The sequence below is a fragment of the Hippocampus zosterae genome, chromosome 14 (assembly GCF_025434085.1).
Source record: "Hippocampus zosterae strain Florida chromosome 14, ASM2543408v3, whole genome shotgun sequence".
NCBI lineage: Eukaryota > Metazoa > Chordata > Actinopteri > Syngnathiformes > Syngnathidae > Hippocampus > Hippocampus zosterae.
In genome coordinates, this window is record NC_067464.1 from 13,821,732 (window position 1) to 13,848,707 (window position 26,976).

At 40.9% G+C, this 26,976-nt stretch overlaps 3 protein-coding genes and 2 non-coding genes across 6 annotated transcripts; 4 read left to right on the forward strand and 1 right to left on the reverse strand.

The window, feature by feature from the left end:
• The first annotated feature begins 9,691 nt into the window (after positions 1-9,691).
• On the forward strand, positions 9,692-15,630 carry syf2 (SYF2 pre-mRNA-splicing factor). 2 transcript variants are annotated; one of them, XM_052086705.1, is made up of 7 exons: positions 9,692-9,758; positions 10,003-10,101; positions 10,665-10,790; positions 11,780-11,897; positions 12,961-13,051; positions 13,793-13,891; positions 15,303-15,630. In XM_052086705.1, the coding sequence occupies exons 1-7, from the start codon at positions 9,741-9,743 to the stop codon at positions 15,466-15,468; spliced, it is 717 nt and encodes a 238-aa protein (XP_051942665.1). In that variant the 5' UTR covers positions 9,692-9,740; the 3' UTR covers positions 15,469-15,630. The 2 variants fall into 2 exon arrangements, with proteins under 2 accessions (XP_051942665.1, XP_051942664.1); XM_052086704.1 differs by having other exon boundaries at positions 9,726-9,782.
• Positions 15,631-18,402: 2,772 nt separating this feature from the next.
• rsrp1 (arginine/serine-rich protein 1) lies at positions 18,403-22,661 on the reverse strand. The gene is made up of 5 exons (XM_052086702.1): positions 22,431-22,661; positions 21,102-21,622; positions 20,833-21,011; positions 19,106-19,180; positions 18,403-18,758 (listed from the first exon to the last, which is right to left on the reverse strand). The coding sequence occupies exons 2-5, from the start codon at positions 21,607-21,609 to the stop codon at positions 18,600-18,602; spliced, it is 921 nt and encodes a 306-aa protein (XP_051942662.1). The 5' UTR covers positions 21,610-21,622; positions 22,431-22,661; the 3' UTR covers positions 18,403-18,599.
• A 383-nt stretch (positions 22,662-23,044) lies between these two features.
• Positions 23,045-23,993, forward strand: mgst3b (microsomal glutathione S-transferase 3b). Its single transcript, XM_052086715.1, has 3 exons — positions 23,045-23,349; positions 23,492-23,614; positions 23,826-23,993. The coding sequence occupies exons 1-3, from the start codon at positions 23,224-23,226 to the stop codon at positions 23,925-23,927; spliced, it is 351 nt and encodes a 116-aa protein (XP_051942675.1). The 5' UTR covers positions 23,045-23,223; the 3' UTR covers positions 23,928-23,993.
• A 2,063-nt stretch (positions 23,994-26,056) lies between these two features.
• Positions 26,057-26,130, forward strand: trnam-cau (transfer RNA methionine (anticodon CAU)). The gene has a single exon. It is a non-coding gene; the product is annotated as a tRNA-Met (tRNA).
• Positions 26,131-26,709: 579 nt separating this feature from the next.
• trnam-cau (transfer RNA methionine (anticodon CAU)) lies at positions 26,710-26,782 on the forward strand. Its single transcript has one exon. It is a non-coding gene; the product is annotated as a tRNA-Met (tRNA).
• The last annotated feature ends 194 nt before the right edge of the window (positions 26,783-26,976 follow it).

The following is a 26,976-nucleotide window of genomic DNA, read 5'->3' on the forward strand; positions in this document are numbered from 1 at the left end:
TCCCTACTCTGATGAAGCTTTCCAAGTCCAGGGAGGTTTACAGCATAGAGTTTGGATTCAATGACAGCCTTACCATGGTCAGCTATGTCAGAAAGAAAGGAAAATCTGTTGTGCTCCTGAGCACGATGCATCACAACAAAGCAGTGGATGAACATAGTAAAAAGAAAAAAACAGAAGTGATCAAATTTTACAACGAGATAAATGGAGGAATAGACACCATTTGGCAACTTCCCGTGCAAGCGACAAACACAGAGGTGGCCCATGGTGCAATGGTACAACATAATTGACATTGGCACCCTAAATGTCTACACCTTTTTCATGGCTCAGCACCCAGATTTCAAGAGTGGCATCACCAATGCACGACGGCTGTTCCTCAAAGAGCTGTCAAAGGAGCTTGTCACACCACACATGAGGTGTCGACTGGAAAGCTGCACCCAACTGCAAATCCCGATTATTGAAGCAATGAAAAGGTGCGGGGTGACAAAAGCCACCACTAAGACACAGGAAAGAAATACACAGGGCCAACCAAAGTGAAAAAGGTGTCAGATCTGCCCAAGTAACAAAGATCGCAAAGTCAGCAATAGGTGTGGGAAATGCAATGTACCTGTGTGCAATGATCACTGCCAGAAAGCCAAAACAGGCAATGCATACAGACAGACAGACAGACAGAGAGACAGGCACACACACACACAAAATGGATGTTCACATTTTTCTATTGCTATTCTGGGTAATTTTTATTTTTCAAAAATGTTAAAAAATTAAAAATAAAGATATTTCAAACATGAAATCATTCCTGTATGGTCCTAAATATATTACAAAATTTTATACAAGTGATTATTCTTAACCAAAATGACAAAAATGTCATTAAAAAAAGCATTTATTGTATTATGGGTCATTTTTCACCCACCTATGGAAGAGTGTAGGGGCCAGTCACTTATGCATCTAAGGGTTAAGAGCTTTTAAGCTTTTTTATTTTACTGTGCGCTATTGCCATAGTACGGAGTCCCTAAGGTGACATGGAAAAAAAGAACACTGTGTTCCTTTGCAAAGTTTGCGTTTCCTCGCAAAGTTTTACATTCAGTCCCAAAGATTGTGAGATAATGCAGTTTTTAAAATTTAATTTAATTTTATTTTATTTTTTGTTGTTGTTGTTGTTGCAAGGGGACACTTTTTTAATGCACGTTTGTGTACTTCTTGGTAATCTTTTGGGTATATTAAAGCAACAAAGATGGAGCATTTTCACCTGTGGTCGATTTTAATTGAATTTTACTTTGAAATTGGGTTGAAATACAAAGACATAAAATCTGTTCTTGATCTTAAGCACTGTTTCCAAATAAAAAAAGACATCTGAAGCATACTGTCGTCTGTGAAAGAACTGCGCCTTAGAGGCAACAGTAGACAACCTGACCCAGAAGTACATAAATGTGCATTTAAAAAAAAGTGTTCCCTTGAAAAATAAAACTGCGTTATCTCTGTGACCAATTTTTCACGTTAACCAACTGCCTATTTAAATTCTGCCACGCCAACAACTAGCTGTCTGATTATTGAGCGTTACTCATGACTCTTGTCTCCAAGTGCCTGAGATTATTCTAGACGTTCACGACTTTTTGCCTCATACCTTCTAGCTGCGTTTTTGTCTTAGTATTTTTTCATCTAAGTAGTTGTTGTTGTTTCTCAGTTTGTACTTCTTGTGTATTTTATTTCCTTGTCCTTTGAGCACCACACTATTTTACTGTTATCTTGTTCCATTTGCAAGTACTTTTGGTTTTTCTAATTATGTCCTGGTTTCTTGTTACCAATGTTTTTTGTCGTACTTCGTCAGTCTTGCGTTCTGTTAATAAACATTTGCTGTCAAGTCTTATTTATTTCTGCCTATGTTTGTGGAATCCATTTCTGTTCAGCATTCTGGAACACATGACAGATTCAGATTTACGAAATAACAAATTTGCTCATATAAACTTTATATGTGCTTATTAACTAATTTTCTTAATTTATGTGAAGACACAGATCATCTTTAAATCTATATATATATATTGCGCGTCGTCCCGCACGCGGTCTGTCCTTCCGTCTGTCCCTTTTCAAAACGTACCTACTTCACCGCGCCGCTGCACGCCGCCACTGCACGCCGCCACTGCGCCGCTCAGGCAGTGGCTCACTACGAACGCGCGGGCATCTTAGCGAAAAAATGTTGTCTACCCACAAGCATTGCAATGAAATTGTTAGTTTTTTAATAGAGCTAAACATCTCTTTATTTTCGCGATAAGCAATGAAGATGAACAAAAAGTTGAACCAAGCAACAACACTTTTGTGGGCCGAAGGCCCACCTTACCAGCCTTCCGCAGGAACCAGCTGATGAGCCGCCCGGAGGGCGGCGAACCACCACCTTACCAGCCTTCCGCAGGAACTAGCTGATGAGCCGGCCGGAGGGCGGCGAACCAGCTAGTGATTTCTAAAACAAGCAAGCCTCCTCGCTGCCCATCTTTAAAGCCCTCCTCAAAACTCACTTGTATTCTTTGGCGTTTGACTCAGCATGACTTAGATTTGCTATTGGTTTTACTGCTTGGTGCTTTCTACCGCCTTATTACTTATTACTTATTACTGATTCGTCTTACTGTTTATTGTATATGTTAAATCGCTCCATGTACAGCACTTTGTATGCAGCGATGGCTGTTTGAAAGTGCTCTATAAATACTGTTGACTTGACTTGACTTGACTTAAAACATTTGAAAACATTATCTTCATGAATCTTTTGCAGTGCTTATATTTTCAACTGATCACTTATAGTTGTTGCTCTCACAGTCCCGTGAGTCTACTCAAGTGTGCCTTCCTGTCAGAGTCCCACTTGACTATCCACTTATTGGAATCATTCAAACTTTTTATTGCTGTCCTTTGAGTTTATATTGTTGTTGCACTTTTGTTATGATCAGTAATTATGATCATAAAGTTGGTGGATCATTCCATCGGATGACAACTCAGGAGACATCGACGCGCCCGCAATGTACTGGCTGTGTCTCTGTGGTTGCCGCTATTGGAAAAACCATAATGGCCTTTAATTGGAGGCTTAATTGTGTATGTGGTGGAGCAAAAGCATTGGCTACAAAATGTGTGGTATTTGAGTGCACAGATATGTGCATCTTCTGTGTAAAAGGTGTCGTTAAAACTCAGCAAATTGACTTCTTCTAGCCTGTAAATGGCAAAAGAAGCAAGTACCATTCCAAATTATCAATGTCATGATGATGTACAGTATAATATTAGGGTTCAATTTGCCAGCAGGAAAAGTCGTTCATTAGTGAGTAGAGAACACACATACTGGGCTTTTGTGTTGACACAATAGTACATTTGCCGTGAGGCGCATAATAGACATCCTTTTCCAAGTAGCTCAGTGATCTATGCCCTCTGGAAATGTAGTAAAGCAACAGCAGCTCAGACATCAATAGAATGCATTTTGCCTGTCAATATAACTCATAATGTGCTGTGAAGAATGGTTCCAGATGAAAATGTGTTTAATGACATTTGACCATGGAAGAGATGAAGTTCCACTTTTGAAAACATGTATTGCGGCATTAACATTTTGGCAAAAGACAGTCAGCCTTAAGACTCAGAGGTGTGATAAAACATCCAAAATGGCATAATGGAATTATCTGAAAATCATTTTCTATTCAACCATAACATTATTTCTTTAAACTGATTAACTCCCCAAGTTATTTTGAGTGCCGTGAAAAAGTATGTGTCCCCTAACTGATTACTGTGTTCTTTTCATATTTATCACATATAAAGTTTCCAGTTCATCAAACCAATTTTAATTTCACACAAAGACTACCCAAGGAAATACATATACAATACAGTTTCTAAATGACAATTTAATTTATTAAGGCACATCATTTGATAAATTACATTAATGGCACAGCATTTGATAAAAAGAACATTATGCCAACATGAAGCATGTTGGTGGCAGTGTGATCTGGTGGTCTGTGGCTGCTTTGCTACCTCAGGACCGGGACAACTTGCTGAGATTGAAGGGACAATGAATTCTGCTGTCTACCAGAAAATTTTGAAGGAGAATGTCAGGCAATCAGTTGCGCCCTCAAATTCAAGCGCTCTTTGATCATGCAGTAGGACAATGATGTGAAACACAGCAGCAATTCACCCCTGAGTGGCAAAAAAAATATATATATATATATATATATATATATTGAGGGCGGCCCGGTAGTCCAGTGGTTAGCACGTCGGCTTCACAGTGCAGAGGTACCGGGTTCGATTCCAGCTCCGGCCTCCCTGTGTGGAGTTTGCATGTTCTCCCCGGGCCTCCGTGGGTTTTCTCCGGGTGCTCCGGTTTCCTCCCACATTCCAAAAATATGCATGGCAGGCTGATTGAACACTCTAAATTGTCCCTAGGTGTGAGTGTGAGTGCGAATGGTTGTTTGTTTCTGTGTGCCCTGCGATTGGCTGGCAACCGATTCAGGGTGTCCCCCGCCTACTGCCCGGAGACAGCTGGGATAGGCTCCAGCACCCCCCGCGACCCTAGTGAGGATCAAGCGGCTCGGAAGATGAATGAATGAATATATATTGATTTTTTTTTAATGAATTAAGGTTTTGGAGTGGCCAAGACCAAGTCCGGATTTGAATCCAATTGAGATTGTGGTGTGAACTAAAATGGACAGTTCATCCTAGAAAACCCTGCAATACGGCAGAGTTCAAGCAATTCTGTGAAGAACAGTGGGACAAAATTCCTCCACAGCGATGTGAAAGACTTATCACCAATTTTGCTTGATTTCAACTCTTTGTTCGGGGGCAATTACTTTTTCACATAGGGACAGGACGGTTTGGATTTTTTGTGCAACGAACAGAGAATTTAGGAAGGGGACAAATACTTTTTCATGGCACTCCACCAAACCCAGTAAACGAGGGGAACAATGGCCATTAAAAATCCAATACGGCGTAACTTCAAAGGAATAAGAAGCATGAACACATTTTTTTCCCAGAATGCTGGTCATCCTCAGAATTGTTCATATTTCAAATAACATTTCCCACATCAGAGAGAATTGAAATTGAAACAGTCAGTATCAAACATTACTTAACTGCCATAACTCTGATGACACCTGAATTCACAACTGCCAAGTGTTGACTAAGGAGCAGTTTTTGTCAGCCTGTTTGTATTGAAATTCATTTTCTTGTCACTTCCTTTGTCAGATTTTGTTGTTCATGCTTGCAGAGCGAGTCTGGTCAATGTGGTCCTGTTCCCTTTGAACTGCTGTAGTCACCAAAGCGTCTTGCTGCATTTCAGAATTAATTTGAAAATGAAGATTTGTCAGACCATAGTACTGTTTTCCATTTTATCTCTGGCTGAGAAAAGTTGGCAGCATTTCTTGAAGCAGTTGAGTTATTTTCACTTTGCATTGTAGAATCTTAACTGGAACAATTAATGGTGTCTACTGACAAGACTTTTCCGAAGTGTTCATGAACCCCAGTTGAAGCCTCATTTTTCTAATGTCCATTTTGTGGCACTCTGCCACAAGAGCGATCAAAGTTCAAGATTAGTCGGTGTATTGAAAGAGTAGAGTCAGTGCTGTACATCGTTCAGAAAAGGTTTGACAATTCAACATGGATTTTTTTTTTGGGGTTATGTAAAATACAAATAATTGAAATCAGAATTGTTATTTCAGTCTATTATACTGTATTGTAAATCAGAACGGCACAGTTCTGCCTCACAGCGTGGTTCAAGCGAACAGTGTCAATGATTGTAGAAAAAAAAAATCAAGGCTGCGGTTTAGAAGATGGGGGCGCCTCAATGAGAAAGATGAAACAACTCAAGTGTTTCCCTGGTCTTGATCATGCTGGCACCAGCGGGGAACATTTGGATGAAATAGAAAACAAGACGCCATCTTTATGTTCAATTCATGTCTGCTGTGCCTCAGGCCCAAGTCCCCTGGACTTGCACGCTGCTCACTTTGACACATTCACACAAATGCAAACATGCTGCGCAAGGCTAGAACTTGTGGTTCCACTCCAGTGACAAGAGACTATAGTCAGGATGGCGACGCTTCAGGAGCAGCTCCTCATCTTGGAGAAGCATGTTTGCGTTGGCCTGGAATTAATAACTTTTCATTTAGTGCGGAAATGACAGGAATAGTAATTAAGGAAATGGAATGATTTTATTGGCCATGGTGTTTATATTAACTTCCAGATGTGAAGCAGCTGCTTGTGCAGTAAGCGACTTTATCCCATACCACCATGTACACGCTGGATAAACTTGTATTAAATGTAACATAAATGCACCACTCAACTAGATTGCTTATCAATGTACTGTATATAACAAATATGAATTATATGCAACATGTGTTTCCAGCATTTAAACTCATATCACATTCAGTTTGATTAACATGCGATGGCTGCGGGGCACCATGAAGTCTGTCCATATTCATGAATGTGTCCCTCAAGTGCAATTTATTTGCAGATATAACGTTACTCTATTTTAGACATGATTTGCTTGACTGGTAAAGTTAATAGTGAAGAGTGGCTGTTCAGCAGTTTTGGGTGGCCTCCCCAAGCACATGCGAGATCCATATCATACTCTGCAGTACAGTTCAAAAAACACTAAGTGGCAATGACATTGTTGCCAGATTCCTTCTATTGCCTGGCACAGAGCCTCAATGCATTAAAAATGTATATCAAGCCACTCTCTGCTATAACCTTTGAAGCTCTTATGATCTTTTTAAACTGACAGACTCACATACAATGTGTGGCCCATAAATTGTGCAAATGAGTGTCGATTTAAAAAAAAAAAGAGATAGAATGTTACTGATGACTTTCTGGACGCTCTCTGGTTGAAGTGAAAGTGCATTACATTTGTAAAGATATTCAGCAGTCATTAAATATGAATGCAAGCTAATGCAACCATTTCATGTCTGGACATGTAAAAATCATACGTTTACATGTTTTTGCAACTCACGCTTTGAAATCGCATTCTTCATTGAACAGTGAGTAATGCAGATTTTTTTTTGTCACTTTCCACTTTCAACATCATTTGAGAGGTATTTTTTTAAGTTATTTTGTCTTTTTCACAGCAACAGACATGGTGTCTCCATGACTGGAGCAAGAGACGGCTGTGATGTGTTCCCATATGTTTTCCAGTGAAAAGGCATCACTCCATTACCAATGTCTCTGATCTCGAGGATACTTTAATCTAAGACTATAAACTCACTTTAATTACATCCTGCAAAAGAGCTTGATTAGTTCAATGCAATTAAACACGGATTACATCCACTTGGCAACTCAAAAATGCTCAAATGGTTTTGCTGTTTTTAATTGAACAGTATGTATGTAAACCACAACATAATTTACACACTTATAAATGTAACTTTGTGATCGATCTTTAGTTCCGTACCAAATGGCTTCTAAATCTCCCGGAGCCTCTGCAGTTTAAACCTTGATAGAACACTAACTGAAATACATTGGAATTGACACTTGGTGAAATACAAATTCATAGTTTCAAATGCAGAAAGATGTTTGAACCCTATAGCACATTGCAGCATTTTACATTTGTATTTTTTATTTGATTTGATTATATTAGATTCAAATCGATTAGATTAGATTAGATTAGATTAGATTAGATTAGATTAGATTAGATTAGATTAGATTAGATTAGATTACGTTTAGTGGTGCACCGATCAATCGGCCACCAATCGTGATCAGTTGATTTCCGTGGAAAAGTACATGATCGGCATATGCCGATTAATGCCTTTCATTGCCAATCACACACAAAAAAACAACAACAACAAAACGATCACCCGCAGCTCATACTTTGCACCCGACAGCGAACTAGAAGCCAGCCAATGTGTAGCATCCCATCCCCTCGCCCTTTCTTTAACACCACACATCCCTTCATCCATCTATTATCTGATCTGCTTATCTTCAAGACAGACTTTAAGATTATCTGACACTCCTCCCCTTTTCTGAATTGTTCATTTGATCCCTTGAGCATCAGTTCTAATCTATATAACTAAAACATCACATGCACATTTATGAAAAAGGAAATAAAGAGCATCTTATCACTATTTACATGCGTTTTGGGAAGTGTGTGGCTTCACCATCAGTACAGTGGGCTGCATTCAAAGAAATAGTGGGTGAGCCCTAAGCACCAAAGAGCACATGAAGGGGTTGAGGAAGAGGATTGCACTTTTCCCCGTTTTTTTAAAGCATTTCATTTGGGTTCACACAAATTCCTTCATTCCTCTTCCAAGCCGCTTGATCCTCACTAGGGTCGCGGGGGGTGCAGGAGCCTATCCCAGCTGTCTTCGGGCAGGAGGCGGGGGACACCCTGAATCGGTTGCCAGCCAATTGCAGGGCACACAGAAACGAACAACCATTCGCACTCACACTCACACCTAGGGACAATTTAGAGTGTTCCAGAGTGCCACGCATATTTTTGGAATGTGGGAGGAAACCGGAGCACCCGGAGAAAACCCACGCTGGCCCGGGGAGAACATGCAAACTCCACACAGGGAGGCCGGAGCTGGAATCGAACCCGGTACCTCTGCACTGTGAAGCCGACGTGCTAACCACTGGACTACCGGGCCGCCAATCTTCATTATAGTTATCTTTATAATCGTAAAAGTGTCTCCAGACAGGCTTTATTACAGCTGTTACAGCACTCTACAATACATGCATATAGTACAGTATGCTCAGCCTAGTTCAGTCTATTCAGTCTTGATACACATAAGTTGACAAGTGTTTCATTTTTTCTGAGGTAAAGCACTTTATAGGCTATTTAATTTTTAAGTATTGTCCTCTTTCAGTCGACGTGTCCCCAGACAGGCTTTGTTTAACCCTTTCAGGGACAGTGGTTACTACAACGGACAGTTTATCGGGTATCAGGTTACAAGTTATCATCATTGGTACATGAAAGGGTTAATTTACAGCACTTTATATGTATACACGACAAGATAGTAGGCCAGTTCCATATGCTCGTGTTCAGGCTATTAAGTGTTTCATAATAGTGTTAAAGTACAGAGAGGCCAAACTCTCAAATTTATTTCGGCCATGTGGTTTTACTGCGATGCCATGAGAAATGTCCCTTATTTCCAGATCTGAAAGGTGGATATGTTGTAATAGACCAGAACCACAAACTATTGATCAGAATCGCCCAGGAACATTTTGAGGTCAGAGTATGGGACAATCACATCAAGAGGTAGCTATCGTATGCCAGTTTTGAGCTTCATGATTAAACCTCGTTGAGATAGGAGGGTAAAGTCATCAGTCAATTATTTCGATGTTTGCAGCCACAGCACACCTGAAAGAGCAACGATGCTGGCACATTGTGCTGCATGTTTGTGCAAAATGCCATACAATTACAACAAGCTTGCACACTCGTGTACAATGCCTACAATTGCACGGGATCTGGGAAAAGAAAAGTATTGATTTAAAATGTGCTGTATTGCTATCACACGATTTTACACCTACAAAAAAAAGCTAACCTCATGAAGATCGGTTGATATATGAGTATGTTACCACTTACTTCCAATTTCCAAGCATTGCCGCTGATGGAAACGTTGCCCCTGCCAAGATGGCCCCTACGTATGCATGGTGATTAATTAGTCTGCCACACCGTGGTGGCGTGTTTTTTTCAGTCTTTTTTCATTTTCAACGAACTTTATTGAAAACAACAACGAATCAAAATTTTAAGAAAATATTGCGCAACATCCGTTCCACAACGTTCCGTTCTTCCGCTTCGTAGTGAAGTAATGGCGTCTGCTAGCGAGGTTCGTGTTTCCCTTTATGATCATGTAAATGCAGTTGAATTTCTCAACCTGCCACTGCTTATACTGCTGGCGATTGTTCTTTGTAACGATAATGTTACACCATATGTTCGGAATTGATAATCATTGTAAAAGTTTGGTATTCTGGCGACGTTGTTGTTATGCTAATGTATCGTGAGCTAACGTCAAAATCCTCAATTATTATTAGAGTTGTTTGATTCATTCCCTATATAAATGTGACTTCTAGGAGAATACTACACCTACTGAGGGGGAGCTGACGGAAACCCTCGCGTCTTCGAAGAGAGAGGACAGACTACGAAAGTTCCGCGAGTTACATTTTAAACGGGTGGGACTAAACTCTTGTTTTAATTGTTTCTGTCTATTACAAATGTTGCGTTGCGTCTTGATTTGTCATGTTTAGTCATTATTTAAAATGCATATCTGACATTTAACATACAAACCAGAAGTAGGCCTTTTACATTTTTTTTCATACAATTTTAACCCGCCCCTTAAAGCCGCGCACCCCTCCAAAATTTTCATGAAGAAATTGACTTCTATACCAGAAAACACACGACAGGGAATTGGTCTTTATTGATAATTAGTGTTAAGCATTGGTTTTATTGGGAGAGAATCTCATCCACTGGTCAAGTTTCTGCATTAAAACTCCAGTCCATTCTTATCTAAAACTTCCAACTGCATTTCCGATAAATATCACAGTGCAAAAAACCACAGGGGCAGTAGACCTTGAATTCGTTGCCAGCTAATCGGAGGGTACCAAGGGACATGTTTTTTTTCAGGATGTCAAGTTGAGAAAACTTGACGTTAATCTGACACATATCAGGGACTTTACAATAATGTTTTCCTCCTTGCTATAGAGTCCTGAAAAGTGTTCTGTATCCTATTCCACAGAATGAAGCACGCAAGATCAATCACCAGGAAGTTGTTGAAGAGGATAAAAGGCTAAAGCTACCCTCAAACTGGGAGGCTAAAAAAGCCAGACTGGAGTGGGAACTTAATGAAGATGAAAAGAAGAAGGTATTTAACACACTAAAAGTACTTAAAAAGTTGAAAATTGAGTCAAGTCCATTAATATGGTGATATAAATATTGGGGCATGGACAAAAATCCATCGTGGTGGTTGTCAGAGTCGAGATGAGTTAAGGCACATGCGCCTTAACTGCAGCACTTTGGCTTTATTTTGAGGGTGTTTACAGCCAAATCAGTTGAATACTGCCGGGATCACAACTGTGTCTCCCACTTTTTAAGGAATCAATAGTAATGGGACAAATTCACAATCATAAATCAAACCTTCACCTTTTGACGCTTTGTTGCTCTGTTTTTATGTTTAACACAATGTCCCAGCTTCATTGGAGTTGGGTTTGTACAATATTATGAAACAAACTACTGATAAAATTATCAAAACCAAACCGGGTGATTATGAATGAAGTTATTTACAAAGAACACATTTTTTTCCAACTATCATCTCAATGTAAGACAGTGGTCACCAACATGGTGCCCGCGGGCACAAGGTAGCCCGTGAAGACCACTTGAGTAGCCCGCCAGTGCCTGGACATTGTGATTTGCTAGTAGAAATTATGATTTAAAAATGCAAACATTGGCAGTACTGTGAGACATTTCGAAACACGATCAAAGTCTGACAATTTAAATCATCAAGTATTAAAAATAACACATCCTCATATTATTGAAGGTATTTTGGACAAATGTTATTTCAGACGTGTATCAATTTGGTAGCCCTTCACACAATCGGTACACATGAAGTTGCTCTCACCCTCAAAAATGTTGGTGACACCTGATGTAAGATGTACAGTGGACCCGTACGAATTATATGTATAATACAATTGTATTGCTCTTGCTGTAGTGCTCTGTGAGAATAAAACAATCAGGCGTGTTTGTGTGTGATTGTAATAACCACACAAAAGATGATTACTGTCTTCTAAACGTGTTAATGTTTCTATTAACTTACATTTAGGTTGATTGAATTAAGGTCTGTTTTTTTTTTTAAAGGAATGTGCAGCCAGAGGGGAAGACTACCACAGAGTGAAACTCCTCGATATCACGGCTGATGATGCAGAGCGGTGGGAGAGAAAGAAAAAGAAGAAGAATCCTGATACAGGATTTGCAGGTTGGGGTTAAAAATCGTTTTGGTGTTCTTTGTTCCTCGATCTTGGATTCATGTCTGGCTATCATCTTTGAGACTGTTTGCCATTGCAAACGAAACCTGACAAAAAAATCAAGTAGCCCATTTCATTTAAGTGAAAATGTTTTTCCATTCACAATTATGGTATGTCCAAGTAATTCTTTTTTTATTGTTAGTAAAAATCTAACGTGTTCTTAAATGTCACTGTTAAAAATGCAATTGCAATGAAGTAGAAAAACTGGGTGCCATTTTTATGTTCAGTGGAATTGTAGTTATCTGCTGAATGTAACTATTAAAGTAACTTGTACTCTAAATTTGTTACTTTTAAAATCAAGTAGCCAGTCAGGCGGAGGCACAATGGGCGACTGGTTAGCATGTCCGCCTCACAATGCAGAGGGGCAGGGTTCAATTCCAGCTCCGGCTTTTCTGTGTGAAGTGTGTATGTTATCGCTCTGCCTGCGTGGGTTTTCTCTGGGTACTCTGTTTTCTCTCTGTTTTCTCTGGGTACTCTGTTTTTAGCCTGTGAATGGAACACTCTCAATTGTCCCAAGGTGTGATTGTGAGCATGAATGGTTGTTCATTCGTGGTTAGATCCATTTGCTTCATGTCTTTTGATCAACCGGTAACACATGACAGTAGCTTGATCAACTAGTAACACATGATGACGGTAGCTGTACTCCACACTTCGGAATAAATGACCATGTCTGATCAGATTTAGCTGATGGCACATTGCTTTATCCATCCATCATACCAGGCTTAAATGTCATCTTTTGTGTTCGACATAATGAGTTGTGGCATATTTTGAAGGAATGTGGATTTTATTTTTTTTTTGCCCATAATAGTCATACTTCATGTTGGTGCATGAAACAACCTCACACTATTTCTGTACTAATTATTGTTCAAACTTCAATCTGCAAAGAAGGCATTGGCCTGTCATGTATGGCTATGATCAGATCACAAATGATCAGCACCGAACCTGGATGAGAGGCTACTTCCGGGAAACTCAGGAAAATGTTCTTTCTTTCTCACACTAACACACCCGACCCAGGTTATGCTGAGGCCCAATTCAGGCAGTATCAGAGGCTCACCAAGCAGATCAGACCAGACATGCAAAACTATGAGAAACAGCGAGAGGAATGGTAAGTAAACTCAAGTCAACTTTATTCATAGAGCACTTCAAAACAACTATTGCTGTGTACAAACTAATAACAAAAACAACAATAAAATAGCCCAAGTATGGCCAACGCTATAAAACACTAAAGCAATGCCAAAACTCATGCCGAGTCTAAAGTCATTGATTGAAAGTTTCTTTTAAGATGAGAAAATGGGCAATATTTACATTTGTTCAATTGCATCGCAGATGTGTCAAGGGTAGATCTTGAAGAGGTAAATTAAATCTTGATTTTTGTTTCTCTGATGAAGAGGCACACGAGAATGATATACAAGCACATCTCTGCAATTACAAGCATATCGCGTCAAACATAATCAATCCCAAGGATTTTGCTTGGCTTAATCTGTTTAGCATTCATCACATCACATGTGCACAAAGTACATCTTATACATAAATGACTGTACCCCAGTTTTGCCCTGGGGATAATTTCATCCAAACTAAAAGCTGTAATTTAAAGAATTTTCAACTCTGAATCTCAGGCACGCACACGAAGGTCAAGGAAGTGCCTGCAGGCTTTTCTTGCCTTTAAACGTTGCCGCATGCACAACCGTGAAGGATGCACCGACACTTTTAGCCCCGAGTCACACTATCGTCTTTCAGTGGAATGACCAAAATCACAATGGTGGTATAGAGAAGCCCATTCAGATGTGCCGAAATGCTGATTAGCTCTGGCTGAGTATTTCTAATTTCTTTTGCACTTACCCCACAGTGGTGAGGACTTCCACCCCACGTCCAATAGCTTGATCCACGGCACCCATGTCCCTTCCCAAGAGGGCATTGACCGCATGGTGGAAGATGTCGAAAAACAGTAAGTTCCAGTCAAAAGATGACAAAAGAGATGACATCCTACCAACATTACTCCGATGCTGGCTGTTGACTGCAAATATCTACCTTTCGACTGAATAGTTATTAGGAACGGCTTGCTGCAACTTAAATTCCAACCCCCAAAAATCATTTCATTAAATCCCAATGAGATGATTCATTCTATTTGATACTCCCAAACTAGATCAATGCTGCTTAAAAACTTTGTGTTTTGTGAAATAAATACTTTCATAATTCATGATTAAAAAAAGAAAAGAAAAACTAAGTACATAATTGCATGCACAAAATAAATGTTTCAGAAAAATGAACTGTACACAGTACAGAATAGAATATAAAATATAGATATAAGCATATATGCAACTGCTTATATCCCAAAATGGGTCAGGGCAAGGAACAATGAAAAGACCATAAATAAAAACGAACATGTCTTCCTGCATAGTGTAGAGTGTGTGTTTTTTCGGGGTGGCAAGAAGTATTTTCCAAAGAAGGTGCCACTTAGCAATACTCTCACCTCTGACACACTCATTAAATGATGATTGCCGCATTTCTAGGACATTTTGTCTTCTTTTTTAGTGACGCTAATTTAATAATGTTTGCACAAGTATGCACACCCTCCTATGAATTGGCTGTGGCTTTGTTCAGAATTAAACAATGTCGTTGAAACTCATGTTAAATTGCCTCAGATTAACCCCAAACGACTTTCTGATTTTGTAGTTGGCTTTAGTTTTGTGTAGCGCAAACACCATCCCGCTGGTCCATATAATAGTACCAATCCAAAACATTATAACAACCTTCAAAACCCATTCCAGCAATTGTAAATGAACAACTTGGTCAGAAGTCCATTTTAAATTCAATCAAAATAATTATTTAAATAGAAATTACATTTAAAAAAGGTTCATTTGAATTTTTAAAAATCTTTTTTTTTAATCGGATTAAAATAAACCTTTTGTGGCGGGGGGGCACAACACAGTGCAATGAGATTAATAGTTTGATCAAAAAGTCAAAAAGATAATACTCAGATTAGTTATATATACTCATGTATAGTTTTTTTTGGGGGGGGGTAAGTTTTTTTATTTATTTAATGTGTCTTTATTTGGTACACATGTTCACATTTGTGTCCATAAGGCTCCAACAGGTCTGACCAGCAGTTATCTAACACAGTAAATGCCAACACACTTGCCTGTGGATGAAACCTTTCGGCTATTTTAGTCATCCCGTCAGCCGCCGTTTACTTTGGTTAGCCACACACCCAAGTGCAAAACACTGCTGCTCCCCTTTTCAGATCCTTGCAGATTGATCAGATTATAGTTTACCATTGTAACTCCTCTGACAAAACCAGAGTTTTATCAGTGGTTTGTGGAATCAACCACTAAGCTGCTGTCTTTTCTGTTGTGCAGGATCGAAAAGCGTGCCAAATACAGCCGTCGACGGGCCTACAATGACGACGCGGACATCGATTATATTAACGAGAGGAACGCCAAATTCAACAAGAAAGCTGAACGGTTCTATGGCAAATACACAGCAGAGATTAAGCAGAACCTGGAGAGAGGCACTGCTGTTTAAGTTCCCTTTGAGTCAACAATTCTTGCAATTGAGCAGTGTATTGCTTGTCTTATATACATGTATCTTGTAGCTATGCTGTATCCATTAAATTTCATGTTTGTGCAATTTAAGAATAACATTATGAGTATTCTCACCCTTATTTTTAAAGTACCCGGTATCCCATTTTCAGCAATTCTGCAGTAGAGAACATGAGTTCGTTTTGTGTGTGTGTGTGTGTGTGTGTGTGTGTGTGTGTGTGTGTGTGTGTGGTCTCATGACAGTGACATTTTGAGCGTGAGAAATATCCACCATCAAGACGCATTAAACCTCGAGGCTTGTTGGCTAGCGAATGCTCGCTGACAATGTGTTTGAAGTAGGTGCAATGTGGTAAGGAGCAACAAGGGTGTAATTCAATTGATTATCATCTATCCCATCTCTGTCTGACCAACTTGCCTGAAGCAGCGACAGCCTTGTGACTGGCCAGGAGATTAATGGCAAGCCATTCCCATGCACACCCCCTCCCCTCCCAATACACTTCCCCCTCTTCATCTAAATGTCTGATTTTGATAGCACAGTGCCCTCTACAGGGGCGCATTAAGTTGCCTGGAGTTTATTTTCTTCCGAAATGTTACCGTGATCATCCATTCATCCATTATCTGAACCGCTTTAGCCTCACGAGTATCGCGGTCATGCTAGAGCCTCTCGCAGCTGACTTCAGGCCCCAAGCAGGGTACACCCTGAACTGGTTGTCAGCCAATTGCAGGGCAAACATTGACGAACAACCGTTCACATTGACAATCACATATGAGGAAAAATTTTGTTCTGTAAAATGCCATGTTTTTGGAATGTGGGAGGAAATCGGAGTACCAGAAGAAAACCCTCGCAGTCACGAGGCGAACATGCCAACTCCATACAGGAAAGACTGAGCTGGAATTGAATCCTACACCTCTGCACTGAAGCTGATCGAATAATTTAAGCAACAAAGTACACCTCACCCCAATTTTAAAACCACTGACCTGAATTACAGGGAGGCTTCATTACAGGGGTTGTCAGCCAATCACAACGCACACATAGACGAACGACATTTCATTCCACATTCACACCAAAGGAGAATTTAGAGTGTTCCTTTAACATGCCATGCGTGTTTTTGGAATGTGGGAGGAAAGCGGAGGTGAACGTGCCAGCCAATCGACTACCGTGCCGACGTGACATGTTTTAATACACGACATGTATTAGCTTAGAACAGTAATCTTTTTGTTTTTAATCTACCTAAAAAAATCGCATTCGCTGCGATAGCCAAGTCATCTGCCTACCCCAGGAACACCCAACCAGCCCCATCTTGGCCTTCAAACCCCAGCAAGCTGGCTAGAGACGACCCAGAGGTGCCCCCCACAATTGCTGGCTGGACATAATAGCCCTAGACCTTGGGGTCTGCAGTGTGATCCTGACACAAGCTCAACATCTTGCCGACAATAGACCCAGATGGAGAGACCTGGTTGCATTGGTTTGTTCTACGCGCCATGTAGTGTAAAAGGAAAGACCTAAAAAAATAACAATGTCAGCTCACATTGAACAGTTATCAGATAATAAGAGATGGGTCACAAGGTGGAAAAAAATCAGACATGATGGAAAATGCCAAGAGTGTAAAATGACACGCAAACATGTTTGACAATTGTATATGCCCTAACTCGGCCCGGTGGTCCAGTGGTTAGCGCGTCGACCTCACAGTGCAGAGGTCGTGAGTTTGATCCCGGCTCCGGCCTCCCTGCGTGGAGTTTGCATGTTCTCCCCAGGCCTGTGTGGGTTTCCTCCCACATTCCAAAGACATGCATGGCAGGCTGTTTGAACACTCAAAATTGTCCCTCAGTGTGAGCGCGGATGGTTGTTCGTCTCTGTGTGCCCTGCGATTGGCTGGCAACCAGTTCAGGGTGTCCCCCGCCTACTGCCCGAAGACAGCTGGGATAGGCTCCCGCGACACGAGTGAGGATAAAAGCGTTTCGTAAAATGAAATCTGCCCTCTTAAATATGATAAAACAGCGACATTTTGTGGACATGTTAAAAACTGCAATTCTAGTCAACCCAACTATGTTTCCAAAGCACTTCAAAACCACCACCGCTGCAAAGAAAGTGCTGTACATAGAGCAAAAAGAAATACAATAAAGATGGTTAAAATAATACAGGGAATAATCAAGACATTTTTTTAAAATGCACAAAAACTGGTCTTAAGTTCTATCTCACTTTTCTTCATATCACCGTTAGCGAAGCAGTCACCAAACCATGATGCCCCAACCCCATCCTACTGTTGTTTTTTTTTAATTTGGACAACAGTGGCTTCCTCCATGGTATCTTCCAATGACATATACACATTCTTGTTGGTTTATTTCTGTCCAATAAAGATGTTTGCGAATTCATCCCTTTATCTATTTTCTAATCTGTTCATCCTCACCAAGGGGTGCGGGCATGCTGTAGACTGTCCCGGCTGTCATCGGGCAGTCGGCAAGGTTCATCCGATTCTCAGTAGGCAAGGTTCACCCTGAATTGGTTGCCAGCCAATGGTAGGACACACTGACGAACAACCATTCACGCTCACAATCACATCTCAGGACAATTTAGGGTGTTCCATTAACCTTAACATAATCCATGCATATTTCTGGAATGTGAGAGGAAACCGGAGAACCCAGAAAAAAACCACACAGGCACAGGGAGAACATGCAAACTCCGCACAGGTAGACCGAAGCCAGAATCAAACCCTGTACTTCTGCACCGTGAGGCGGATGCGCCGCCCTAGGAATGGGTCAAAGGCAGGTGAGTAAATATACTTTTGGTATTATTGTGTCTTTGCAAAGCGTCAGTGTGCCTTACTGTGTACCGTTCTCATATGTTCACTTTAGGGGGTTGGAGCCCGATATGTTTCATGCAAAATAACAGTCTACTGTTGAAAGAATGGACACAAAGTTTATGTTTCCATCAATAAATATTTTATTTGAACAGCAAAAATTACAGGAGTAGGGAAAAGAAATAATCCCACCTTAATGATTTCTTCACTTCTTCCAATTTAAATCATCTGAAAGAAAATGTCACTATGAAATGACTGAAAACATGTTCAAATTATTTACAGTATATGTGCAGCGTCCTCTTAGTTGTGGTCCATCCTATCGTGACTTGTTACGCTCTTGTTTACGCGGCCTGGCAGACTGGCTCGACATGACTGGGACCCAGTGGCCGTAGGGCTTCCTGCTTTCATAGCTGTCCACTCTGGCTGTTACCTTTGCACCAATCTGCAGCACTGTGCTTGGTTTTGCCACACAATTCTGGGGAAGGAATATGGGATAACATGCTTTAAAAACATATTTATTGCAATACTATCAGAAGCCATGATAACTTTATACATGTATTTTGAAAAGTATATTTAAGAAAACTTTAAAAATGGATAAAAAGTTCAATGGTTCAAATAAAATCAGACTGCAGAGTGCAATACAAATTGTGTATTAGTAAACTCAAAAACAGACACCCCCCCCAAAAAAAATGTTCATTCCGAGTTAAATACAACTGAACTGGACTTTGCCAGTGATACTTTGGCATACCACAAGAGAAAGCTGAGAATCGCTGCTCTAAAATGTGATGGGTGAGCTTTGTCTAAAAATCCATGGTCACTTACATTGATGCTGAACGTGATGGTTTTTGGTTTTGCGGCCACCTTTGGGCTGGTGATAGCGGCCTCTGCTTCGTTACTCTGTTTCATAACGACAAGAATAGCACAACTAGTAAGACTTGAGTAGAACAAGCGTTGAGCTTTTTGCTTTTACTGAATAGACTCAATCTAGCTTTTGACAGTACAGTAATTGTATAGAAAACACTTGTAGTGCAGAAAACCACATGCACATTTAGTCTCACTGTTACAGCCAACTTCTCAGCAGACGCCTCATGTACCAACTTATCTTTGGCATATGGAGACGACTTCTTCATCTGGTTATAGTTCTCTTGACAGGAATAGTCATTATAAAGCACACGCCCGCACTCCATCAGCAAGTGGTGGATTCTGCTAAATAACGATGACCCATTTCAACTGCAAACCATAGATACATTTGTCATGTCAACAGAGTACTGCCTGTAGAACGCAGGATATCAGTCCTCTAATTTGCTTGTGCTGTGTGTTTCATTTACATATGTCCTAATCCAGGTACAGAATAGATAACGCAGAAGAATCATCTGTCAACCTTTCACGCAAACTTATTGTCGTCACCCAAGTCACGACAGCCTTTTATTCCCAGGTGCCGATGAGTGAAGACCACTGTCATGTTATCTATGAAGACAGGAATAAATACAGAAAGTATGTGCATTCCCTCAGGGTTCCAAAAGGTCAACACAAAACAGAGGAAATACATCACAAAACAGACTCCTGTATTGACTGTCTGGTAAATAGTGTTGCCGTACACACGTCAGATGGGAGGGACACTTTTGTTTCAAATTTATTGCCAATGCGGCTAATGTAAAAATTAGTCAAAATGACCCATCAAAATCATAACACTCACAGTTTAAGTATAGATCTTCGTAGGCCATGATATACATTAGCTGATATTTATGTTTCACTTCTACTTTTGCCTCTTGACGTATTTCAGTTGATGTAATGAGGCAATTAAATTTTTAATGCTGTATTCGTACGCTATGTTCACACTGCAGGACATGATGCCCAATTCTGATATTTTGTGGGGGTGGGGGAAAAAATTGTTCACATTACAAAAACAAATATGAACGGCACATTACAAAAACAAATATGAACGGAAGAGATCGGTGAAGTAACACACAAAACACCAGGTCACTTGGCGCTGTGTTGCTATAAAAAATATAAATATGGTCCTGCGTGTGGGGGGCTCATTTCGGATCGCCAGAGAAGTTGGTTGGAGTAGGTAGAAATATTTTGGGGAAATGCTCGACTCTATATGCTTATTTCTTGGAGTCGTCTATTTAAAATACTGTCCGTCAAGTTATTGCTGTGCAAAACGAATGCATTGTCGGCGTCGCTTAATTACTAATGTCACAACGAAAATGACCACTTCAAGCTTCATCTGCAAAGTGGGATTAAACTCAAATATATTTTTAACACTGTTACTCCAGCCAAATTTTCAACTACATAGACGAGTGTGAGTAGTCTCCCAAGCATTTTGCCCAGCCTCTGTGGAACGCATATTTACCTTTTGATGATGTGTAAGGATGATGAGCGCCACGTGAGTGTTCATACCGCAGAGAAAAATAAATTAAGATACATGTCGCATATATGAGGGAAAACTGCAGTGTGAACATAGCCTTATTATCACTTACTCGCTCCACAGTGATGACCAATCCTAATCAGGGGTGAGTGATACAGTCAGCAGGGCAGACACCCACCTTTGATGGTGTCTTCTCAGGGTATGGTCTCACCCTTTTCTCAAACTGGGGTGGAACACATTGGGGCTCCTCCAGCTGCTCTGACAGGATTGGTTTCACACTCTCGGGAAGCTCCAATTTCTCCACTCCCAGCAACTTCATGGCGTTGTTTTTTGCAGCTTTGAGAAGTTCTCTTTTATCTGAGGGAATAAAAGTGAAGCTACAATCAGCGTGTGTATTATTGTTAGCAGAATGGAAATGTTCCTTAAATTTTGCTTGCTCAAAATTACCTTCCAAGCTCAAGCTGACTGAACTTCCTGAAGATCTTGAGGGGCTTCTATTGCCTCTTGATGGTGATCTGGGAAACCTGTTCAAACGAGCCTGAGCCCTACTGCATCTCCTCCCACCAAGTGGAGACCTAGAGCGGGACCTGGAACTGGAGCGTCTATGGTGCCTGTGATACCTGTCCAATGAGGGTGAGCGGCTGTAGGATCGAGAGTGTGCCCTGTGGCGGCGTGCAAGGTGGCGACGGCCCCGGCTGTGTCTTCGATGGCTGCGACAGCGGGAATGTCTGTGGCAGCGAGGATGAGAGCGGGACCTGGAACGGGAGGAGGAACCACCGCTGGATGACGACGACCTGTCGCGCCCCCTCTCGCTCCCAAAGGAGGAGGAAGGGCTGCTCTCATAACTATTCCTGGAGTAGTAGGATGAGGGGCTGCTCTGATCAAAAATCCTGCTGAGGCTATCACTCTGGTGAACATGAGCCATTGCTGGCTGAGCGTGTTTTCCCTTGGTCATGGTCTTGCACAAGCTGGAACAAAACAAAAACTGATTAAGGACAGCACGGCAGTTTCCCAAAGCTATTTTGCACTTCATTGTTCGCGGCCCTGCTAGGTTGCAATTCACATCCTTGATGTAGTACCATGTTGTGACACAACATCGACTGGAGGGGACGGCGTAATTAGCAACAACAACAGGATGCCTATATAATATGATTTTTTGTTCCCACTCAGCAAAGACAAAGATTTGCTTGCGTGTTTTGTTGTATACCGATTATGCGTGCTACCCATCTACCAACAGACAGATCTAATAGTCAAACCTAGAAATTAGAGCGAAAGCGTACTTTAGAAAAGGGTCAAACGTTGAGATGTCTTCAAAGTGTGTGGGAGTACGAAGACCACACAAAATGTTTCGTAGAATTTAATTGCTATCACAGCAATCGACGGGTTTTCACTGGGTGCAAAGAACCTATTCCCCTCGTCAAACGGGGGGTTTCACTGCTCTCCAAAATCGGTCAAACGGGAGATTTTAGTAAACGAGTAAACATTGCACAAGGCTAACACAAACACTACCATGTTCATTTTTTTAAACCACGTATGCTTTATAACTTGTTCCAAGAGCAATGGCGCCGTTACGTAACGAAAGCGGACTGGAAAATTCTGGCTCACGCAAGTTAGCAATAGCTGTCGCTCTGACGCGGCATGGTTTATTTGTCCTGAACAGATCGTGACTACCCAAGACAATCATACAACCGTTTCTATACAGAATTCCTAAACTTGGTGATATTAGCACACTTACAAATTCAAATGATTAGGAAAACGATCCTTTGAGGAACTTACCAGTTAGACTGTCGCTTGAGTTGAGTTGAAACAGTATCAGGATAACGATGGTAACAAACAGACAATATGTTTATCTTTTACGAAGTAATTGAGGAATATTGAGATTATGAAATGTCGTTTGCGTGTTAAAAACCTATGAGCCCTCTCGTTGTCGTCTTACAGTTGAAATGCGGTCGAGTAAATGGTCCAACGAGTTTACAGCGCTTCTGGAAAATTCCAGTCACGTGATTCTCCTTTGTAACGCCCTCTCCTGGCCGTAAGGCCGAAAGCATTCAAAGCGCCGGCATTCAAAATAAACAGGGCGCCACTCCAGAACAGCTTTGTATCCGCTTAACATAAGCACGAGGACGTTTATAAATATTTCATCTGCAAACACTGGCCTTTTACAGTGAAAAATAGTGCTGTGTGAACAGGAAGTTCTGAACTGTTCAAGTCATTAAACGCAAGCAAAAATCACGATATTGTGTAATCCTTCAATTCACCTAATAATGTGAGGAATGTAACCATCACAAGACGTGTCTGAGCGGGTTGTACAAACCACAAAATAAGGGCGGTGCCATTATATTGTCGATTGAAATCTCGCGATAAGGCAAACTATGCTGATCCCTCGCGATATTTTATGCACAAAGTACGCTGCGCGCCATGTTTACAGGCAATCCAAAGGTTATGTCTGATCTCGCGATTTTTTGTATAACCGACTCAAATAGCTGCGTGAGCGCGATAATTGTTCATTTACTCCCAGTCTCGGATCTTTTTTGTACGACTTGGCAACGAAGCTAACAATTGCTCAGAGATGGACATTCTGACTGTTTTGCCCTCCGATTTTGGATATGTCATATTCATTTACCTTTACAGTTGGATAATGCTGGCTTATCTAGCTGTCAAAGTTGGAGCTGCCAGGAAGAAGTATGGCGTTAAGGTAGTGGTGTTTTCATTTCAATGGACTGTGTTGATTAGACAGAGCGAATAACAAATGACTTTGCACGTGTTGCTTGTTTTTTTTTTTGAAGAATCGATGTGTGTTATTTTCCAATAAAATTATTGTCACTTATATTGTACAGTATCCAACAATGTACAGTGACAAGGAGCAAGTTTTCAACTGCATCCAGAGAGCCCATCAGAACACTCTTGAGGTGTATCCTCAGTGGCTTGTTTTCCAGACCATCGCTGCCCTCGTCTATCCGGTATGTTTTATTTTAATTCATTAAATATATTTGTCAGAATGGTTTCTCAAAACGTTAGCCTTGTAGGATGGGCAAAAGTTATCTTGGCTCTTTGACATGAATATAATGATAACGGTACCACCCTCGGGAGCCAAAAGCACTGTCACAATGACAAAGCACATTTTTAATTACCTGTATGATAAGAATCGTTTTGCTGTTTCTCGATCCTCAGTTATCAGCGTCAGTGCTAGGAGCCATTTGGGTGACCAGTCGGTTTTCCTATGCCTGGGGTTATTATACTGGAGGTAAGACTGACGTTTGTTCTATAAAATAAGGATCAAACGCTTCAATTTGACCTCAAGATCACAGCATAGATGCATACACCAAGAACATTTGAATATCAAGGGAATGTCTATTTATTTCCATACTTTGCTTCAAAAAATGGATCAATACTATTTCACAACACAAAAAGTGAACTATTTCAAGACTTTATTAGTTTTGTTTTTGATCATCTTGGCAGAAAAACACAACAATTAAAAATCCTGTGTTTCACAAAATGGTGTTCACAAAGTTACACAATCATGACAAAGATCCCTATGTCCCAATCTTGTCAGCCATCTAAATAGCAAAAGAGGGGTTCAACTTCAGAGTGCATAGGTCATGGGTTCTATTCCAGCTTTGGCCTTCCTGTGCATGTTCTCTCTGTGCTTGCGTGGGTTTTTCCGGGTACTGCGGTTTCCTCCCACATTCCAAAAACATACACAGCAGGTTAATGGAACACTCTAAATTGGCCCTTGGTGTGTTTGTGAGCACAAATGGTTGTTCGTCTGTGTGCCCTGCGATTGGCTGATAACCAGTTCGGGGTGTGCCCAGCCTACTGCCTGAAGACAGCTGGGATTGGCTCCAGCACGCCCGCAATCCTTGTGATGATAAGCGGATTAGAAAATGCATGTTTGTGACCATTTTGACAAATTTTTGAAGGTTTACAGAAAATTGAGTTTTGTAGCTATACAAGCAAGCCTTAACCCTTTTCTTTCATTAGGAAAAAAAAAGTAAAATTCAACCTTTTACCATTGTTTAGCAGACAGCAGTTGAACATTGATAAATTTCTGGAAAATACAAATTTTCCCCAAAAATTCAGAGAAAAAGAGCTTTTTGTGAAAGGATGAATTTCAAGCAGAAGGTGCATTGTTTTTGCAATTGTGATACAGTACTTCAAAGATTTTCCAATTAAGTAACATAACACAAAAAAATGTTGGTCTTAAAATAACAGTTTTTTGCAAAACAAACACTGCACTGATGCATGAACTATGCATGAACTTTTCATGAACGTTGAACTTTATTAATGTTTTCACCACGACACTGCTATAGAACACCACATCGCCAGGCATATTGGATCGCTGTACTGTATACACACGCACACTCACACAACGTGTGGCCCAAGATCTGACCAAAGTCACTGCTGCCGTTTAGTGGTGATTTATTACACTGAAATAATTCCCAAAGCCTTGATACCTACTGAGGAGCAGCGCAAAGCCTATTTATTTATATTTAATAACAAAACACCAATAATGCAATTTTACATTTTGGTATCAAATGAGTTAAGAATAAGGGGGAAATGTGGCCGGAAAAGGTATACAAGTGACACGAATGATCACAGCAACGGTGAGTCAGAAATCTTTGGGTGCTTCCTAAGGAGCAGACTGAGGCTGGTGTCAATTCATCAAGAACCACCACATACAGATGTCGACACGACATGGGCGACAGCGAAATAATTCAACATGCCATGCTACTCTTGAACCAAAAACAACATCAGAAGCATCTGTGCTAATAAGAAAAAGTACGATGTATGTTGGCAAGTTGTCCCAAATCCTCTTTTCAGAAGAAAGTATGTTTTGCGTTTCATTTGAAAATCAAGGTCCCAGAGAACATGTGCCCAAGTCTGGTCCTTGAGAGCCCCTGTCCAGCTTGTTTTAGTTGTGTTGGGGGAGACATCTCAAGGACCAGATGAAGACAGCCCTTTACCAGAGTCTGAATACAAGAGAGTGAGAGTTTGAAAAACTGGGTGATGGTAAATTGTCCAGTGTTCTCAGCAAATGTCTTCTTTGCTCATATATGCAGCCCGACAGAGTCAATTTCTTGACGATCCGTCGATGTGTGTTCAGGCAGCTGTTTGGTGTGTCTTTAATCAGACTTGTTTTTTATAGGAAAAGTGACTTAAAACTTTGTGGCCAACTGGCGTGGAATTGAGCCTTCTCGCCTTTTAGTCATCACCTTTCATTGCCATGCGGCCTTGTTAGGTAGTAGGTAGGCATGGCAATCTTTTCCCTAACCTCTTCAATGAAAAATGTTTTTTGTCACTTTGACATCAGCGCGCGTCTGGCGCATTGAGTCACTTCTACTTTTCCTTCCCTTCTCCTTCATCCATATCGCCTTACATTTGTTGCTTTTGTTAGTCATGTGGCCTCGTTAGCGCAGTAGGTAGCGCGTCAGTCTCATAATCTGAAGGTCATGAGTTCAACCTCTCATACGGGGCATGGCAGTCTTTTCCCGAACCTCTTCAGTGAAAAATGTTTTTCGCCACTTGGAAATGAGCACGCATCTTGCCCATCTAGTCAATTCTCCATTTTACTTTCCCTCCCCCTTCATCCATATTACCTTACATTCGTTACTTACGTTAGTCATGTGGCCTCGTTAGCGCGTCAGTCTCATAATCTGAAGGTCATGAGTTCAACCCTCATACGGGGCATGGCAGTCTTTTCCCTAACCTCTTCAATGAAAAATGGTTTTCGCCACGTCGGCATGAGCACGCGTCTGGCCCATTGAGTCACTTCTTTCCTTCTCCTTCATCCCTATCGCGTTACTGTACATTCGTTACTTTTGCTAAACTTGTGGCCTCGTTAGCGTAGTAAGTAGCGCATCAGTCTCATAATCTGATGGTCATGAGTTCAACCTTCATACGGGGCATGGCAGTCTTCTCCCTAACCTCTTCAATGAAAAATGGTTTTCGCCACGTCGACATGAGCATGCGTGTGGCCCATTGAGTAACTTCGCTTTTTCCTTCCCTTCTCCTTCATCCCTATCGCCTTACATTCGTTACATTTGCCAAATTTATGGCCTTGTTAGCGCAGTAGGTAGCGCGTCAGTCTCATAATCTGAAGGTCATGAGTTCAACCCTCATACGGGGCATGGCAGTCTTTTCCCGAACCTCTTCAATGAAAAATGTTTTTCGCCACTTGGACATGAGCACGCATCTTGCCCATCGAGTCAATTCTTCTAACGTTCCCTCCTTATTCATCCATATAACCTTGCATTTGTTACTTCTATTAGTCATGTGGCCTCGTTAGTGCAGTAGGTAGTGCATCAGTCTCATTATCTGAAGG